The 21,215-nt window shown below is 36.1% G+C and overlaps 1 protein-coding gene across 5 annotated transcripts in view; it reads left to right on the forward strand.

Moving 5' to 3' along the window:
• The window catches only part of ITCH (itchy E3 ubiquitin protein ligase), a 142,040-nt gene that overhangs the window by 91,472 nt on the left and 29,353 nt on the right, over nt 1-21,215 (forward strand). For all 5 annotated transcript variants that reach the window (XM_078444136.2, XM_081795334.1, XM_078444138.2 and 2 more), the window contains 6 exons: nt 1,284-1,473; nt 4,015-4,110; nt 5,349-5,523; nt 9,902-9,971; nt 15,217-15,301; nt 19,599-19,727. In XM_078444136.2, coding sequence (XP_078300262.1) covers nt 1,284-1,473; nt 4,015-4,110; nt 5,349-5,523; nt 9,902-9,971; nt 15,217-15,301; nt 19,599-19,727 — 745 coding nt within the window. The remainder of the gene's footprint in view (nt 1-1,283; nt 1,474-4,014; nt 4,111-5,348; nt 5,524-9,901; nt 9,972-15,216; nt 15,302-19,598; nt 19,728-21,215) is intronic.

A 21,215-nucleotide genomic window follows, 5' to 3' on the forward strand; every position in this document is an offset into this window, starting at 1 on the left:
GTTTGGGAATTGATCCTCAGATAAGAATCAGGAGACTCTTTCAGGTTGGTTTTCTAGCAGTATTTTTATATTTAAGATTTTGGCCCAGAATGATCTTTCTGTAGGTAGACAAAGGTATGCTTTTCCATAAGTTTTTTCTCTAGGGAAAATCTATTGAGGCAAGTGGTTTATTGAAAATGAGAAATAAAATGAGAACCCTATGTGCATTATTCATATTGTCAGGGATCTGGTTGCTTTTCTCATTGTATCCTTTAAAAAGACAATTAGTAAATGGTGAGTAACCCAACAATGCTAAATGATATTCAGATTTTGAAGCAAAAATTATACAACCAATGAACACATTTTGTGTAGTAAAAATGTTAACAGCTCTAGGTAGAATATCCATTTTCCCTGATTAGCCAGAATAGAATCTTTAATCATTTATTATTTCCCTCTGCTAGTATGTGGACAGGGAATGTATAAAAAATTAAACCAAATATTATTAAAAAGTAAATTAGTTGTCTACAAATAATTTTCTTTTTAATGTTTATTTATTTTTGAGAGAGAGACAGAGCATTAGTTGGGGAGGGGCAGAGAGAGAGGGAGACACAGAATCAGAAGCAGGCTGCAGGCTCTGAGCTGTCAGCACAGAGCCCAATATGGGGCTCGAACTCATGAAATGCGAGATCATGACCTGAGCCAAAGTCAGATGCTCAACTGACTGAGCCACCCAGGTGCCCCTACAAATCATTTTATTAAAAACCTTGTTTTTAATTATACATCTTCCCCTGTTTGGGGTAAAAAATGTGTTAATAATATATTCCCAGTCTTTAAAATCATATACTACTTTGTCAAAATATTGGTGACTTCTCCCGGAAATTGTTTTGTCAGGTATTTCTTGAAGATGTACTATGTACAGTGCTATTGCTTAATAGTCATAACATCAAAAATTGGTCTTTGATATGTCTTTTCATAGAAAAGACAGTTTTAAGTATCTGAAAAATTACTAAATGAATTTATAACACCAAGGGATACCAATGCTTTCCTATTCTAAAAGTTTTTATTTCTGTGGCATCAGGAAATCAGAATTTGCGTGTGCTTCATAATTAGTAAAGAGACATGGAGTAGATAGAACCCAAAAAGTTATTTTTAAAAGTTGATTTTATTTAAGTTATTTTTACCTACATGTCCACATCTTAAATTTTCTGTGTCATCTGCCTTTTAATTTTTTTTAAGTTAAAATTCTATCCTGAATTTAGATTTCTGAAAATAAAAGATTGTTGTTTTCCACAAATCTTTTATAGCATCTGTCAATGGTTCACCATCTGCTACTTCTGAAAGTGATGGATCCAGTACAGGCTCTCTGCCACCAACAAATATAAATTCAAATACATCTGAAGGAGCAACATCTGGATTAATAATTCCTCTTACTATATCTGGAGGCTCAGGCCCTAGGCCATTAAATACTGTACCTCAAGCTCCCCTACCACCTGGGTAAGTAGCTGTTTTTTGTTAACATTTGTTTGCTTTAGGCTTCTGCATATACTTATTAATAAGGAACATAATACTGAACTTCATTCTTTAAAAAAGCATCTTCAAGCAGTGGTAACTGGTTTTGGTGGGTGGGGGGTTATATCTAGAGTCAGACTGGACAAAAAAACCTCACCACATTAGCAGTCATCCTCCTCCTCATTTCCAAGGCATACTTTTTTATTTTTATTATATTTCTTTTATTGAAGGACTCTAAACCATAGAAAGTTAACTAGTGCCAAGTAATAGTCCCCAAATTCAGATTGCTTTCTCTTTGACAGGGGGAAAAAAACCCACTTCTTAAAATACTTTTCGACCATCATAAAGTCATTATGGCAAAGTAGTAATAATTTAGGAAACTGATGGGAATACAAGCTGGTGCAGCCACTCTGGAAAACAGTATGGAGGTTCCTCAAACTAAAAATAGAACTACCCTACTACCCAGCAATTGTACTACTAAGCATTTATCCAAGGGATACAGGTGTGCGTTTTGAAGGGACACATGCACCCCCCCATGTTTATAGCAGCACTGTCAACAGTAGCCAAAGTATGGAAAGAGCCCAAATGTCCATCAGTGGATGAATGGATAAAGAAGACATGGTGTACCTATACAATGGAGTATTACTCAGCAATCAAAAAGAATGAAATCTTGCCACTTGCAACTACGTGGATGGAGCTGGAGGGTATTATGCTAAGTGAAATTAGTCAGAGAGAGACAAAAATCATATGACTTCACTCATATGAGGACTTTAAAAGACAAAACAGATGAACATAAGGGAAGGGAAACAAAAATAATATAACAACAGGGAGGGGGACAAAACAGGAGACTCATAAATATGGAGAACAAACTGAGGGTTACTGGAGGGGTTGTGGGAGGGGAGATGGGCTAAATAGGTAAGGGGCACTAAGGAATCTACTCCTGAGATCACTGTTGCACTATATGCTAACTAATTTGGATGTAAATTTTAAAAAATAAAAAATAAAATTTCAAAGTAAATAAATAAATGGCTTATGGAAAAAAATAATTTAGGAAACTGATAAAATTAGTACTCAACCCCATTTTAATCTCCACTAATTATTTGACTTTTTTTATAATTTTTTTTTTTTAACGTTTATTTATTTTTGAGACAGAGAGCGAGCATGAACGGGGGAGGGGCAGAGAGAGAGGGAGACACAGAATCGGAAGCAGGCTCCAGGCTCTGAGCCATCAGCCCAGAGCCCGACGCGGGGCTCGAACTCACAGACCGCGAGATCGTGACCTGAGCTGAAGTCGGATGCTTAACCGACTGAGCCACCCAGGCACCCCACCACTAATTATTTTAAAAATTAATAATACTCTAGTAATTTACGTACATATATACATTGTGACATTCACATTAATCCAGAGCTTGGAATCTAATTAAAATTAATTGGCTGATAAATTAATAAACCCTTATGAAATTTTTAATTGCTAAACATATTATTTGTCTGCATAGTTGGGCCATTTTCCTTTTGCAAAACCTACACGGGAAGCCAAATTAGAAAGTTATTTGTGCAAGGGATTACCATACAGAAACTGGTACTCTCCAAAGTAATTGGTACTTTTTTTTTTCCTTTTAAGTTTGTTTATTTATTTTGAGTGTGCACACTTAAGCAGAAGAGGGGCAGAGAGAGTGGAAGAAAGAATCCCAAGCAGGCTCCATGCTGTCAGCCTAAACCAAGAGTTGGACACTTAACCAACTGAGCCATCGAGGTGCCCCTAATGTGATTGGTACTTCTAAGCTGTGATGGCTTATTCCTGTCTTCCTCACTTTGGGGATTAACATACCAAGGAGACTAGAATACCCAGATTGACTTTGTCTGTTAAACTATGCAGAGACATATCTGATAAAGTCTTAGTTTTTGATTTCAGTTCTTCTGGAATGCAAATAGTGCTTTGCCCTTGGCTCAGTCTTTCTTCAGATTTCATAACATTAATTACAAGCATTTTTCCCCACTAAGTTTTGCACATGCCATGATCAGATTGAGATAGACTTTATCTCCTGAGTGCATCTACCTCAGACCTCTTTAGAAATACAAGGAATATGGAGCGCCTGGGTGGCTCAGTCGGTTAAGCGTCCGGCTTCAGCTCATGTCATGATCTCGCGGTCTGTGGGTTCGAGCCCCACGTCAGGCTCTGTGCTGACAGCTCAGAGCCTGGAGCCTGTTTCAGATTCTATGTCTCCCTCTTCCTTGACCCTCCCCTGTTCATGCTCTCTCTCTCTCTCTGTCTCAAAAATAAATAAATGTTAAAAAAAAATTTTTTTTTTAAAGAAATACAAGGAATATCTTGAGCAGATACTTCTGCAGAAGAAAGCTTACTTACTCTGTCATCCTCAGGATACCAGTCTTGCCTTTATTCATAAATTCTTTTGGTATCTTCTTTATATATTGACATACTTATTTTTCTCAGTTCTTTAATGTGGTCATATAAGAGAAAAAAGCAAAGACAAGTGCTATAGCAGCCTTTTAAATTTTGTGCTTAAGTTGGGAGCAGAGAGTGGACCAGCATGGGCGAGTTTACTACGTAGATCATATTGAAAAAAGAACAACGTGGGACAGACCAGAACCTCTACCTCCTGGGTAAGTATCTGAATTAAGGAAGAAGAAAAGTATTTATTTAGAACTATGGATATATCTGTGCAAAATCTTCCTTGTATTCCTACTTTTCCTCTTCCTTTCAGCCTTTTCTGTATCCTCTTTGTGTTGTGGTAGGTGCAACTAGAAAGAAGAGAGAGAATTGACTGAGCATGATGATGAGCAATGAATTGATTTTCATTCATTTCTGACCTCAAGATTCTATAGGTCTTGCTATTTCCAAGTTTTCCTTTCTATACTTCATTCAAATCACAGGGTTTTAGAATTAGTTTCATCAAGAGTAATTATTTAACTGAATAAGAATTATATCCCCTATCATATATATGAAGATAAAGTCTATTAGTACATAATAGTGAAGTAATTGTAGAATAGTTGGAGCAATAAAAGGATATATTAATACATGATGTTAAGCATTTATCATTTACATTCTAGAAAGTGGAAGAAAATACTTGTGTTCAAGGGAAGTCAGTAGCAAACTTGGGGACATGTTTAATCTTGCTAGTAATCTCAAGTACACACATGAAAGGTATTGTTTCACTTGTTAAATTAGCAGATAGTATCCAGTATTGATGAGATTGTAGAGAAACTTTACCACATAACATTGCGAGTGGTAGTATAAATTAGTTACAACTCTTGCAGGAGGTATCTATAACTATAGTAATGGACTATAGTAATCCTCTCCAGGAAATTTATCCTAAGAGGTAAATGCAAGGAAGAAAAAAAATTGGTGTATTAAACGTATTTATTATTTTACTTTTTGTAATATGAGAATATTAGAAACAACCATAAATAACAAAGTAGAAATCACCAAGTTATTGTATTAATGTTTACTTAATATTATGCACCCATTTGAAATGATCAGTAGTTGTAATCTTATAGAAAAAGTTGTGTCCCTATTAGAATTGCAACAGTGAGAAGAACATTGGAAAGAAAATGAGAACTTTTTTCTTAATTACTGTTTGAGACTTACTCACTGAATATACATTGTTGTTTTTAAAACCTGGTACATATTAAGAACTTTTAAGAGAAATTTTTAGAAACTTCCTTTTATATTCACTTAAAGACCATTAAAAATATATATAAAATAAAAGAGTTCAGGTAAATGAAAAGTAGTTTAAGGTAAAATCTTACCAATCCTGCACCAGGGCCAAGATGAAGTCCTGTTCAGTTCATATCTGTATCACAAATAATTGTTGAATTAGGTTGTTTTTGTCCTGATTTAGCTGGGAACGGCGGGTTGACAACATGGGACGTATTTATTATGTTGACCATTTCACAAGAACAACAACGTGGCAGAGGCCGACATTGGAATCTGTCCGGAACTATGAACAGTGGCAACTCCAACGTAGTCAGCTTCAAGGAGCAATGCAGCAGTTTAACCAGAGATTCATTTATGGGGTAAGCAGCCTGCTACACTATAAATTTAAGAGTACTAGACTTTAACCTTTCTTTTTTTCTTCATATGAAATGTTAAGTACTAAAAAGACAAGTAAGATGGCACCCAGTTGTTGCTGTTGATAAATATATATTTAGACCTTGTCTCGAGTATTCTGTGCCTGTGATCTATTCTTACCTCTTTGAAACTTCTGAAATTCAACTTCCTTTGCTTTGTTAATATCAAAACTAAAAAGTAATTAGGAAAACTTAAAATTCATGGATAAAAGAATAATAAAAATAAACCCAAGCAGTGTGAAGAGAATTAAAACAGTTTTAAATTTCATATTGCCTCGCTTATCAGAATATTTGAAGGTTTTGCCTCTAAGAGCACTTGACTGTTAAGTGGCTATATAGAACTGATGACAGAATTGAATCATTTTGTAACATATGAAAATAAAGTTAACCTAATACATTGGTGCTCTAGGAGACTAAAGAAATTGGATTCCTTGTATGATTATTCTAAATATATTTTTCTGGTTTCAAAATTGTATTAACTTTCGTATGCAAACATCTCCTTTCTGGAAATGGTTTAAGTTTTACATATTTTCCTTTAGAGTAATATTGCAATAATAGCAAAAAGTTCACCAAAGTGTATTAACATTTTATTACGTAGTCTTTGATGCTAGGAATTTTATAGTCTCTCAAATCATAAAGTATTACAGATCTTTTCTCTGAAGAAAGGAAAATGGTTCTTGGAGAAATTTGATTCTGTGTGCCAAACAAGAAGGATTTATTTGAGTAATACATAGAACTTAAACAGGAGAAAATCTCTCCAAGAGTTCAGGAGAAGCTGACCTCCTCCGTTACCATTTCTTCCCTTTCACCAACATTGGTAGCATCCCTGTTAGAATACATCAGAGTAAAAGCCTGTCCTCTGTAGGCATTATTTTTCCCTCTTTTCTCCATATTCCTATCTATTTCTTGGACCTCATCACCATAATAGTTTTCATTCACTGATAGAGACAAATTCATCTTTTTTTTTTTTTTAATGTTTATTTATTTATTTTGAGAGAAAGAGAGAAAGAGAGAGACAGCACAAGTGGGGCAGGGGCAGAGGGAGAGGGGGAGAGAGAATCCCAAGCAGGCTCCATGCTGTCAGCGCAGAGCCCGACATGAGTCTTGATCTCACAAACTGTGACATCATGATCTGAGCTGAAATCAAGAGTCGGATGCTTAACCAACCGACTGAGCAACCCAGGTGCTCAGACAAATTCATCTTTATCAGCAGCCTTCCCTTCGCTACCTGGTTTTGATTAAGATACTTTATCTCATATGACAATTTTTCCTTCCACCTTCTATAGGCAACTGTTACTGTATTTCTCCCCAGTGGTTTTAGATGTGAAATTAATTTGTCTTTTGTCTACCTTACCCTTTTCATTTTTTTTTTCCCTGTACTGTTTTACATCTTCCTTTCTTTCTAAATTATAATCACCTTTGGTATGCCTGGCCAAATTTCATCTAGGTTTGAATGCCTAGCTTGCCTGCCTTCTTTAAAGCAATTTTCCACATGGGTGTCCAGTGGAAAGAGCATGGGCTTCAGAGTCAGACATATGGGTTCGAATCCTGGTTCCACAGTTACTTTCTCTATATGACTTTGAGTAAGTTACTTAATCTCATCAAGACTCATTTACTTTAACTATTAATGTATGAAGATACTTCAGAGGGTTTTTTTGTTTTTTTGAGGTTTCTGTAAAATAAGGTTCCTAATATGGTTAGGACATATTAGATGCATAAAAATGTTAGTTTTCATTTTTTCTTTCCCTCATATCCACATTGTATATGTGTGCTTTAGCTTACTTTTACAGTACTTCATCTTTTTTTTTTTTTTTTTTTTAAGTTTATTTATTTTGAGAGAGAGAGAGTATGAGCAGGGGAGGGGCAGATAGAGGGGGAGAATTTCAAACAGACTCCAGGCTGTCAGCTCAGAGTCCAATGCAGGTCTTGAACCCACAAAAACTGTGAGATCATGACCTGAGCCGAAATCAAGAGTCAGATGATCAACCAGTGAGCCACCCAGGTGCCCCAACAGTACATGATCTTTTAAGACATTCTTTTTAGAGACTGATTTAGCATATTTCCAGAACACCAACAATGTACATTGCTTCATTGTAAACTTCACCAGTTTGATACTTGGAATCTTTGGAACTTTTCTTGAATTGCATCTTTTACCTCATTGTGCATGTTCTATTTTTTTTCTTTTCTTTTTCCCCCCTCTTATCCAAAAGAATCTGACCATCTTCCTGAAATTTTCCTCTTGTTACAGAATACTTTTAAATCCTAACTTAAACAGCCTATTTTAGTTACCCTTAACATAGCTAGCAGTAACTGAATAGCTAGCAGTAACTGAATTGAATGAATTGAACATTCTTAATATCAACTACTTAAAAAGGGGTGGGGTGATTGGTGACATATTGCTGAGAAAGTCTGTTTTATTAAATGGCCTTTGTTCCAGGTCAATAAGACTGTTATACACCTAGCTTTTTTTTTTTTTTTTTTTTTTTTTTTTTTTTTTTTTTTTTTGAGAGAGAGAGAGAGAGAGAGAGAGAGAGAGAGAGAATGTGTGAGCGGAGGGGTCTCAGGGAGGGGAGAGAATCTTAACTAGGCTTCACACTCACTGGAGAGCCCAACATGGTGCTCAATCCCGTGACCCTGGGATCATGACCTGAAACTGAAATTAAGAGTCAGAATCTCAACTGACTGAGCCACCCAGACACTCTGCATTTTTTTAAAAGTAGGCTGCACACCCAACTCATTACCCCAAGATCAAGAGTCACACGCTCTACTGACTGAGCCAGCCAGGCATGCCCCTACACCTAGTATGTTTAACCTCAGAATGGAAATGATTGATGATGGAACATTGTATAATGGCTCTTCCTGGCCACAGGTTTCTTCCTGGCCTGTGGTTTCAACATGTATGTCCCCAACTTATTTAACCAGGGAGAGCCAGTGGAATGGGCTAGGGTCTTAGAAAGTTATCAAAATAGTTTGTCATATGCCAGACTTTTCAGACATGTTCCATAACCAGGGTTCAGACCTTTTATGGTGTTTCTTCCTGGCCTCTCTGCGCTCACCCCTTTTCGTAATTGTGTCTGTCTGGAGGAGCAAGGCCAATTCTTGACGGGTCTGTCTTCCAAGAGCTATTAAATCAGAAATAGAGTATCTCATGTGCTTTAAAACTTTGACAGTTAATCCAGTTTCTGTAATAAGTCAATGACAAGGAGAAAAAAAAAAAAAAACAGACAGTAGGGGGAACTGCTATAGATCAAGACTTAAGAGATTTGGCCAAATGTAATGTGAGGACTTAATTAGTGATTGGGTATTAGAAAATAAAATTAACATAAATTCTTTGTTAGGTGTGATAAAAATATTATGGTATGTAAGATGTCCACAAATTTTAGAAAGACATAGGGGTAAAATGACTCAATGATTCAGCAAAGAAGAGAGGGATAAAAAGAAAATTTGGCAAAGTCTTGATAGTTGTTGAATCTTCATGCTGGACATATGGGGTTCACTTTCCTTATTTTACTTGTATATTTTTTTCTATTAATAATTTTTGTTTGAAAAGCAGTCTATTTGCTTTTATCTTACTAAAGGAGAAAGGTTTTAACCAAATCTTCCTCTGAGAGACCATATATTATCTTCACTTTATTATACATTTAAACCAGAACATACCCATTAACCCTGCATAGAGTCACTATGGCTTTGGCTTCTCTCTTACCAGTGGTTGACTCCTTTTTCCATATAATTTCCTTTTATCTAGCCAAACTTCTCTGTCTCCACCAATGTGGTCATTGGAAATAGAAATTTAAGAAGTCTTCTATACAGATCTAGGCTTGTTGACTTTCAAACTGGAATTCTTTCTTTTTACTCATCTGACAGTTTGTTCTTCCTGCTCCCCGACTCCCATGGTATATACAAATATACCATGTTTTGTATTTAATTCTGAGTTAGAAATACAAGGTTATTGTCAGCCATCCAGTGATTCTGAGTACTGTTTATAAATGACTCTTTGGGGATTTATATATTTCTCTAATTACTCATTTGTAGCTGAAGAAGAAGAAAATGGTCCTTTGGGGTTGAGGATTATGTATTTGTAATATTTAAATTTCAAGTAATTTCAAGCATTAATGTTTGCAAAGATTTTCTTTCTTTACCAGAGTGTATTGGCATTTATCCACTGACCATGTGACACATCTCTTAAGATGTGAACTCTGTAAGAGTGTGTTATGTTACATATGGCCGGAGAAGGACATACTAGAACTCATAACCTTGCTTTCAGGTTATCTGATTAAGTTGTTCATTATTTCACCTTTTTGTTGTTGTTGTTATTCTTTTTTAGAATCAGGATTTGTTTACTACATCGCAAAATAAAGAATTTGATCCCCTTGGTCCCCTGCCTCCTGGATGGGGTAAGTGACATGATTCTTTTTAATTGCATTTGGTCATTTTAAAAATCAGGTATTTATGGATGGTAGCCTGTTCTTGCCTGAATGAATGTCTGGAGGCTTTTTGGGTGTGTTAGTTTAATTCAGAGTGCCAAGTGGGTATTAAATTGCCCAAAAAGGCATTAAAGTTCAAGTTGACTTTCTTATTATAATTAACTTATATTGGAATTCAGAATTATTTTACTCTTTTAAAGGTTAAAAATATTTTGCTCACTTAGCAATAAAAAGAAATGGATTATTGATACAGCAATCTGAATGGACCTCAAAGGCATTATGCTTAGTGAAAAAAACTCAATCTTAAAAGATTACATACTGTATGATTCATTTTATGTAATATTTTCAAAATGGCAAAATTACACAAGTGGAAAGCAGATTAGTAGTTGTCAGGAGCAAGAGCCAGTTGTAGGTGGGTACAAATACAGGAGTTAATAATATAAGTAGTTCTTACGTGGTGGTGAAATAGTTCTGTATCTTAATCGTGGTAGTAATTACACGAGTCTATATATATGGGTTAAAAGTGCACAGAACTATACATTCGTATTAATGAATTCAGCTTAAAAATTGGTGAAAATGGAATAAAGTCTAGAGTTAACAGTAACATACCAGTGTCAGTTTCCTGATTTCAATACCGTACTATGGTTATATAAGATATTACCATGGGGAAAAACTGGTGAAGGATCTGTGAGATTCTTGGAATGATTTATGCAACATCCTGTAATAATTATCTTAAAATAAAAAGCTTAAATATTTTGACCACATTTATGCTTCTAAAACACTGTTCATGGGTGCCTGGGTGGCTCAGTCTGTTGAGCGTCCGACTCTTCATTTCAGCTCAGGTCATGATCTCATGATGGTATCAAGCCCCTGCACTGACAGCAGGGAGTCTGCTTGGGATTCTCTCTCCCCCACCTGTGTGTGCGTGTGTGTGCATGCACGCATGTGCTTTCTCTCTTTCTCAAAATAAATAAACTAAAAAAATAAAAACACTGTTCAGAGTGGGTGAGTTGATGTAATCTTGAAAGAAAGTGAAAAAGGGAACATCTTATGCTGGTGACATTGTGCCTTGCACTGGTGGACATGGCATGTTCTATTAATTCAACTTTGTTAATAGATTTTAAGATGGGCCTACTCTACCAATTTTGTTTTATAGTATTATATAAGTCATAGCATAGTAGCAAGGTTCCAGAATAAACATGGCTTCATAGTTTTGCATGGAAGCTGAAGAGAGTTTAGAAAGTAGAAAACAGCAAACCCATTTATGGAACTACTTGAAGTTTTATCTTTAAGAGCCACAGATATTTCATAATTTGGGGGCTAAATTCCAAAATTAATATTTCTAGATAGTCTTGTTGGGAGGCACTGGCCTTTAAAATACATTGCTCTAGCATTACTTTATTGAGGAATGGAGAAAAAAAATGATGTGTCAACATCACATGAATCTGGACAGTAAATGATACTGAATACTGTGAGAAGCCCCATTGCTCTTAGAGTTATTTATCTTTAACACTCTTGTGAGACAGATAAAAAATGTAATAGATCATACTTATAACTGTTATTGCTATTATCGTGTAACAAAGGGAGGGCATATGAAAGTGAACTGTGAATTTCTGTTTCACCAAAGCCTGGCAGTATGATAAGGAGTCTTGTGTGTGAGTTTCAGAGTGGAGAATACATGGTTGGTATGAAGTACTTTAGAAAAGGGGATGTTGCCTTTATGAAGCATATTGAACTAGACCTGTCAGATTGCATTCCTACACATGGATGATTTTCCCAGCTTTATTTCTAGAATTGTCATATGTCCATGTTACAAAGGAGAAATTGATGCACTGAAAGGATATATCTGAAGGTCATGTGTTATCCTCTTGATTTTATTGCAAATAAACCATGACCCAATTAGCTTTTGTCAGAAGCACAGACCATTTTACTCCTTCTCCAGAGCAGCTGTAGGAAAAAATGGCCCGTTGCCCATAGAAGCATGAATTGTTGGCTATGTTGCCTTTATTCAAAAAAGCTTTTCCTGCAGGTTGGTGCCTTTTGTATTTATTATCTTCATCACTAGGATCTTTCTCATTTTCACTTTAGCCAACAACACTTCCCTAAAATACTGCCTCTAAAGACCCAATCCCAGGTTACCCAAGTTATCAGAATCTTGGCTTGCTTATTTTACATTCTGCTTATTTTTATGTTTCACACTTCAGAGATTGAGGTATACCCCTCCTCCTAAATGAGTTTATGATCACCCTGTTACTTAGAACACTGCTTCATGACTCTCTGCCTTTGGGGCACATGCCTTATTTGTGGAACCAGTGACAACATTGGTATATTGTAACAGATGAAACTCTACCTGACATATCCTCAGGAGTGACCTAGGAAATAAAACCCCAACTTACAGCCTGTGTTTACATTCTGAAATTGACAGCATTATTTTTGTGACACAACATGTATTTTATTTTATTTTATTTTACTTTTTTAATTATTTTATCTTGAGAGAGCGAGCAAGGTGCCCCGACATAATATGTATTTGAAATCCAGCCTCCTCACCCTTTCAGACTTTTTTGTGCTTGGACTAGACATTACTGCCTCACAAGCTGACAGTGAAGAATTTTTAATACATGCAAACTAAAGAGGCTGGAGTACAAAGAATGCTTTGGTTCAACAATGTAGTCTAATAGGGCTTTGTATAACTGGTTTTACCCATCAAGTCTAAAGATATTTTCTTATTTTGAGACTTGCTGTGGAAGAATATGTAGAACAGCAATAAGCTTCTGTTTTTTACTATTTTATTCAAGTCAAGAAGTACTCTGATCTGCATTCAGGTTTGATGTTCAGTAATCTCACTATTGTTTATCATGTGACTTCTTTCAACAAAGGAAGAAATCAACTCTGTAGCCCAGTACTCTCATTAAAAGCAGATGAGCCTTCAGTTTGCAAGTACATCCACCTTTTTGAATTTTGTTTTTCACAGTTTGTTCCAAGAATTGCTGGTATCAGCAGTGTATACTTAGAACATAGATAGAAAATCAGTTTTCTATTAAATTTATCCTGCCTCATGTTAACTTTTGAAGAGAAAATTGCTCATCCTGAAATCTGAACTTATATGGCAGCTATACATTTAGGGTATTACTTTTAGATTTAAAAAAATTACTTCAAAATTATATGAATACAAAAAAGTACAGATTTTGCAAATATATTTAAAATTTTTAAATTTAATATGTCTGCCAAGAATATTAACTAATATTATCGTGTAGCCAGCTATAGCACTGTGGATGCTTCTTTTTGCTTCAGAGACAGACTTAAAGTTGGTTACATTTTACACTGAAAATGCCATGAGCAGCAAGGCCAGTATTAATATTCACAATGTATCACAAGATGCAGAATCCCGTTTGTCTGTATATTATGCACACTTGGGGTTCTATTTCCATTTTAGGCTCAAATGATGTAGAAAGTACCTGAGGTGTCAGGATGGGGTTCATGATACTCACCAGCATACCCCTTCTAACCTCACCTATCCTTACTCTACTCAAAATCATGAAATTAGTGCTGGAGATATAGTTAAAAGTTACCAAATACTAACTTGACATAGCTGTATAATTTGGCCTAAGATTTGTCCTGCAATAACTTGCTTAGAGAATGATTCAAGGGACCTAAATGTTACTTGAAAAAAGATATCAATTTTTCAAACCATATGAAATTAAAAATGGCTTTATCAGCTTGGGATTAACCTTAAAATTTTGTTTGAAATTGTTAACTTTTAGAAACTATGTTTTTTTAATGTTGGAATCCATTCTATATTCTTTACTACTTCACTTAATTCATTTTGAGACATCAAAAAAAAAAAAATTCAGGTACAGGAATTATCTTTTGATGAAGAATTAATTAGTAATAGAACAGAGAAGTCAATAGTTCAAAACAACAGAGCTTAAAAATTTTTAAACTATTTGGTTATTAAAAGAGAAAATGATATCTGCATGTCTTCTAAGCCCTAATGAGAAAGCTCAGGGATACAGGGAAAATTTTGTAGGACGGGATAAGAAAACAAGAAGAATCCTAAATAAAGCAAGAGGCAGACAGGGAAAGAAGTAGCAGTTTCAAAGTCAATATATTAAAGAACTGAGCACTCTGTCCAGCCTTTGTGTAGACAGTAGGATTTGGAAACTGAGTGTATTAACGAACAGAGTATATTTTGGAACACTGTCTTCCCTAGTTGAATAATGCCTAGCAATTAACAAAGAAACAAGTTGTGTCCCCCAACCATTATTATTTTAAGAATGAGTTGATGGGGTATGCAAAAAAAATCCCTGAATAGAGACCTGAGTTTCCATTCTCTCACTGCTACTTAGTTCTGAGATTTGGGGCAGATCACTTAACCTATCCAAGTTTCCTTATCTTCCAGATAAACTGAAACCGTCTACTCCTGGGACTGTTAAGGATAAAATGAGGTCATGTATGAAAAGTTAAAACGTTAATTATTCTTGCTGCCTTTGGTTAGATTGAACAGAAAGGTCCTGGGGGCAGGACATTGTGAATCAAATCTATTCAGTTTCTAGACTGTAATGATATTTTTATGACTCTAGCAAGTATATGAATTTAATACTCAAAGAATAAATCAAATCTTTTAAAGTTGTTATTTAAAAACTACAGGGGCCCCTGGGTGGCTTAGTCAGTTAAGTGTCCATCCAACTTTTGGTTTCAGCTCAGGTCATGATCTCACAGTTTGTGAGTTAGAGCCCTATGTCCAGCTCTGTGCTGAGTGTGGAGCCTGCTTGGGATTCTTTCTCTCTGCCCCTTCCCTTCTTTTGTACTTTCTCTCAAAAATAAACAAACATTAAAAATTAAAAAAAAAAATTTTTTTTTAATGCTTATTTATTTTTGAGAGAGAGAGACAGAGCATGAGCAGGGGAGGGGCAGACACACACACACACACACACACACACACACACACACACACACACACACAATCTGAAGCAGGCTCCAGGCTCTCAGCTGTCATCACAGAATCTGACACGGGGCTTGAACTCACGAGCTGTGAGATCATGACCTGAGCCTGAAGTCAGACGCTTTACCGACTGAGCCACCCAGGTGCCTCCCCGCCCCCATTTAAACTACAAAATCCATGCAATGACAAATGGGCAAATTCAGCACATTTTATTTTACTTTGTAGAAGACTATGCCAACTCTAACACTTCGCTTTTTTTTTTTTTTTTTTAAGAGAAGAGAACAGACAGCAATGGTAGAGTATATTTTGTCAACCACAACACTCGTATTACACAATGGGAGGACCCCAGAAGTCAAGGGTAAGAAACTTTCAGTTACTAGTATATAGATAACCTCTTAAATATCGTACCGTTTCTGACTCAGTTATGAGAAAAATCAAGTTATGTGTTCTTTCCTCAAAGTTCTTAAACATTGCTCACCCATATACTTTAGAAAGAGAAAAAATTATATGATTTCATGTAATGAATGTGGCTTTCTTGAGAGTAGGGGAAAGAGCTTTCTGGTATATATAAATATACTGTGTATTCAAAGATTCTTATTTATAATTAGTAAGACTAGATTACTAATTCTAAAGCAGGGTTTTGCAACCTGGGATCACTGGACAGAATTCAGGGAATATGTGACTTAGGAGGGAATAAATACAGATTCAGTTTTACTAACCTTTACCTGAAATCAAGTGTTTCCTTCTGTTGTGATTGTAAACTGTAACCCTAGTAGAATTAGCAATGCCTAGGATTTTGCCATCATAGAAATCCTAGGTTTTTAATACCATATTGCAGTTGTTATAGTTATCTCAGAATACTGTTTACATAGATCATTGCAGGAACTTGCTAGTCAATATAGTAATGAAGAGACACATACTATTACAAGTTTGTCTTCTGTTATTGAAGTACGGTTGACATAAAATATTCTCTTAGTTTCAGGTGTAGAACATAGTCATTTGACATTTATATACATTATGAAATTATTACCACAATAAATCTCGTTATCCTCCTTCACCATACAAAGTTATTACGACATTACTGACTATATTCCCTTTGCTGTACTTGACATCCCTGTGACTTATTTTATAACTGGAAATTTGTATCTCAAAGATGAATTTCTTTTTAAAGTTTTGGTAACTGTGTATATACTTGCTTTTTTCTTTGTAGCATTATGTAACAGTATACGTATTAGTTTGCTAGAGCTGCCTTAACAAAGTACCACAAATTAAGTGGCTTCAACAATAGAAGTTAGTATCATAGTCCAGGAAGCAGGGTGTAGGCAGAGCTTTCCTCCCTCTGAAGGTACTAGAGAAGGATTTGTTCCAGACCCTTCTCCTAGTTTCTGATAGTTTGGTTTGTGGCAGCACAGCTGGAGTTTTCACATAGCATTCTTCAGGTCTGCATGTTTCAGTGTCCAAATTTCCCCTTTTTATAAGGATACCAGCCGTATTGGATAATGGCCCACTGTACTCCAGTATGATCTCATCTTAACTAATTATGTCTGCGATGACCCTGTTTCCAAATAAGGTCACATTCTGAGGTACTGAGGGTTAGTACTTCAATGTAGGAATTTGCAGGTGGACACAGTTCAGCTTATAATAAAATCTAATGTGCATTTATCAGACCACCTGAGGGTTCCACTCTGCAAGGAATGGAGGTTCTATAAATGGAACTTCTATAAAGTCAGAGAGCAGTCTCCACAAGATTGTTCTTACTTCACACCAACCGGGTACGAATTCAGGGGTTCCCACAACCACTTTCAGGTTTGATAACTCACTTGAGAGACTAGAACTCACTGAAGCTTGTTATACTCACAGGTACATTTATTGCAGGGAAAGGGTACAAATTACAGCCAACAGAAGGAAGAGATATAAGGGCAGAATGGGAGAGGATTCCAAACACCCAGAATTGATGTGAAACAGTATGCATGGAGTATTGCCAACCAGGGAATCTGAGTCTCTGATATCCAGAGTTTTTATTGGGACTCCCATCACATACTGCCTGCTTAGCTAACCTTTAGTCTCCAGCCCTTCCCCAGAGTTTGAGCTAATATAGTATCTTCGGTTTCTAGTTACTCCAGAGGTTGGAACTGATAAGGGGTGTCCCAAAGCCTCCATCATAAATCACATTGTTGACGGTCTGGTGTTCACAGTTCCCAAGCAAACAAAGATACTCATGACAGGCAGGACATTCCAGAGGCCTGGAGATCACCAGTAGTGGAGCACAGAGGCCAGATCTCTCTTTTGGTCTAATTTATTCTTCACACGTTCTCTTCCTGAAAGTTTTAAGAAAAACTATTTCTGGATACTAACAAATCAACATTTTTTTATATTGTTGTGATATTTAACTTAAATATTTCAATTTCCCAAAAAGGAATAATTAAGAATTTCAAAGGTAACATTTTAAATTGCTCTTTAAAATTCTCTCTTGAAGGACAGAATAGACCATGTAACCGTTCTGTAATTTGCTACCATATTTTGTTCTTCCTTGGACCTTTAAAGTTTTAGAACTAAAGTGAGAATCATATTTTAATAAATAATACAAATGACCCAGTTCTATCCAGCTTGTTTTGTTTTCAAGACAACTTGTTACTGAGCCTATCTTGCAAATATAATTCTAACAAATAAGTGTTACCTTTAAAAAATTCTTGGTAGTCTATTTTATCTGACATTTCTATTCAGTTCTGTGAATAAAGCGAAATGTTCTTAACCCTTTGACATAGTTTACAAAATACTGTTCTAGAGAGTGGTTCTCGGCCTTTGTTTTTCTGAAGTACACTTGATGAAAATGACAGTCCTGCAGTAATAGTGGCTCTCTAAAACCAGTCAGCTTAAATACCTCCAACCCCTCCCTTTCTTCCTTTCTGATGAGAAGTTGAACATTTCTAGTTTTTTCTCTCTCACTAAACCCAACAGATGAGAAAATTGGAGCTATTACATCTAACTAGCAAAAAAGACTGGCTGCCATTAGGACAATACACAAACAACAAAGGAAGTGTTCACTAGTTCCCTACCCATTGTAGTGTAATATTAAAATTTTTTTCAATGTTTTTTTTTTATTTTAGAGACAGAGCATGAGCAGGAGATGGGCAGAGAGAGAGAGAGAGAGGGAGACACAGAATCTGAGGCAGGTGACGGGCTCTCAGCTGTCAGCACAGAGCCCAACACAGGGCTCAAACCCATGAACCATGAGATCATGACCTGAGCTGAAATTGGATGCTTAACCGACTGAGCCACCCAGGCGCCCCTAGTATAATACTTTAAAATGTAAACATTTCTGGGGTGCCTTGGTGGCTCAATTGGTTGGGTGTATGACTCTTGATTTCGGCTTAGGTCATCATCCTAGGGTCGTGGGATCAAGCCCCGCATTGGGCTTCATGCTGAGGGTAGAGCCTCCTTGGGATCTATCTCCCTCTGCCGCTCTCCCCTACTCACGTGCTTGCTCTCTCTAAAAAATAAGAATGTAAAAATTTCTTAGGTTCACTAGTAAGCAGTTTTGAATATTTATGCTAATGGCTTGATTATTTTAATGTGTAACAAATAAAAATTCACTGTTGCCTTCTAATCTGGTTTCTGTTTTAAAACATGTGGTATTGCAGGGTGGGAAGTTGTTACCAGACCCATAAACTGAAAAAGTTGATAAATGCTATGCTAGCAGTATGAAGGAAGTACTTTGAGAGACCCAAAGATAATGAATAGTATATAGTAAGAGGAATACTCATAGTTAACAATTTGAAGGCTTACTATGTGCCAACACTTTTTACTTGTATTGTCTCATTTATTCCTCTTACAGTCTTATTACACAGACGTTCTTAACAAACTGAAGTTTAGACAGATTAAGCGAAGTCTAATGATAGGTATCAAAGAAGTGGTTAGAAATACTTAAAGAACAGTTGAGTTGCCTTAACAAAGGGATAATTAAGATATTCTGGACAAGGGGAAAGGCTTCACTTGGAGGTGTGACTGATCATGTCTTATTTAGGGAAATGGTGCATAGCACTACACTGAAATCACAGGGTTTGTGAAAGGGAGTTGGAGGTAGAATGCAGGGTTAAACCTGAAAGGGAATGTTGAGGGCCGAGTGAGTGCCAGGTGGAGTTCAGGGCTCCTTGCTAGTGGTGAACAATGGATATAACTTTAAGGAGAGAACTAATTTGATCGGATCTCTGTTTTAGTATTCTGTCAGCAATATGAAGTATGTGTAGGACCAGAGTGAGACTAGAGGCAGGAAAACCAGTTTGGTGGCTACTGTGAAAGTTGAGAAGAGAGATGAATAATGCCGAGATAAGGATGTTCTTGGGGATTGAAAACAGTAATGAATATGAGGCTTCAAAAGCAGAATGGGCAGAACTTGGCTACCAAAAGATGTTTAGGTGGCTTATTGGAATATAGGCTAATTAGATAGCTGAAAACTGAGTAGTGGTTCCATGAACCCATTGACAGGTTTAACATGCTTGTAGGATATCTAGATAGAGAAGTCTAGTAAACTACGGGGAACACTGGACTAAATGATCTGAATGATGCTCCATTTATGGGTAATTTTTGTTTTGTGTACTTGAGAAACAAACAGCTCTTCAACACTTTTTATTTGTATTTTTTCCTACGTTTTGTAGTCAATTAAATGAAAAGCCCTTACCTGAAGGCTGGGAAATGAGATTCACAGTAGATGGAATTCCATATTTTGTGGACCACAATAGAAGAACAACCACCTATATTGATCCCCGCACTGGAAAATCTGCTCTGTAAGTTTTCTAAACATCGTAGATTAAAAGTAAAACTGATTACTGAGATTTTGTTGTAAAGATTTTAATTAGCAAGGAGCGCAGATCTTACTGTTTCTTGAGTTGGCTTGCCCACAGGCCATTGTCCACTAAATATTTTGTATTTTTATTGTCCTCTTGAATAATTTCTCCTAGAGACCTTTCATATTTGTTATCGGTTCACACAGCACTAAAAAGACTATTTAAAAATTATCAGTACAATACTGCTCACCAATTAATCCCTGATATCTGATGCCTACTTTCTTTCATTTCCATTACCTCTAACTTAAAAGTTCCTGTTACTTTGTTCTTTTCTTTTCCTTTTTTGAAAAGTAACTTTGTGTTTAGTTCTGCTTAATGTGTTTTGTTTAAGGTATTTTTGTGTGTGTGGCAAAGTACATTCACTTTGTTGCACAACCATCAATACCGTCCACCTCCAGAACATTTTTATTACTCCATACTGGAACTCTGTACCCATTAAACCATAACTTTCCCGTCTTCTTCGTCCCTCAGCCCCTGATAACTCCTGTTATACTTTCTGCCTCTCTGAATTTGACTACTCATATAAGTGGAATCATGGTATACGTGCTTTGTGACTGACTTATTTCACTTAGTATTGTCTCCAGGGTTCATCTGCGTTACCGTTTGTATCAGAATTTCACTACTTTTTAATGCAGAATAATATTTTATTATGTGTGTATACCACATTTTATTTATCCATCTGTTCATGGACTTTTGGGTTGTTTCCATCTTTTGACAATGTGAGTAATGCAGCAATGAATGTGAGTGTACAAATAATCTGTTCAGTTTATTGCTTTCACTTCTTTTGTGTATATATTCAGAAGTGGAATTACTGAGTCAATGGTAATTCTGGGTTTTTGTTTGTTTTTGATTTTGGGTTTTTTTTTTTCTTTTGAGGCACTTCCAGACTGTTTTCCAAAGTGGGTACACCATTTTGCATTGCCACCAAAAGTGCACACAGGTTCCAGTTTTTCCACATCCACACCAACAGTTGTTACTTTCTGTTTGCTTGATTTTTAAAAATGTCAACTTCAGGGAATGAAGTAGCTCATGTGCTGATTGACCAAATATTTGTGTATCTTCTTTGAAGAAATGTCTATTCAACTTCTTTGCCCATTTTTTGAATCCGGTTGTTTGGTTTTTTTATTGTTGCATTTCAGAAGTTCTTTATATTCTGGCTATTAATCCCTTGTCACATATATCATTTGCAAATATTTTCCCTATTCTGTGCATTCACTAAAGTGTTAGCTCTTAGATGTAGGTTTTGGGTCCATTTTTAGTTAATTTTTATTCATGGTGTTAGCAAAGGGTCTGACTTCTCTTTTTTAGCAAGTAGATATCCAATTTTCCCAACACCATTTGTTGAAAAGACCATCTTTTTCCCCATTGAATGGTCTTGGCACCCTTGTCAAGAATCTTTTGCCATGTATACGCAAACGTTTATTTCTG

This window comes from Panthera onca, chromosome A3 (genome assembly GCF_046562875.1).
Source record: "Panthera onca isolate mPanOnc1 chromosome A3, mPanOnc1 haplotype 2, whole genome shotgun sequence".
Classification (NCBI taxonomy): domain Eukaryota; kingdom Metazoa; phylum Chordata; class Mammalia; order Carnivora; family Felidae; genus Panthera; species Panthera onca.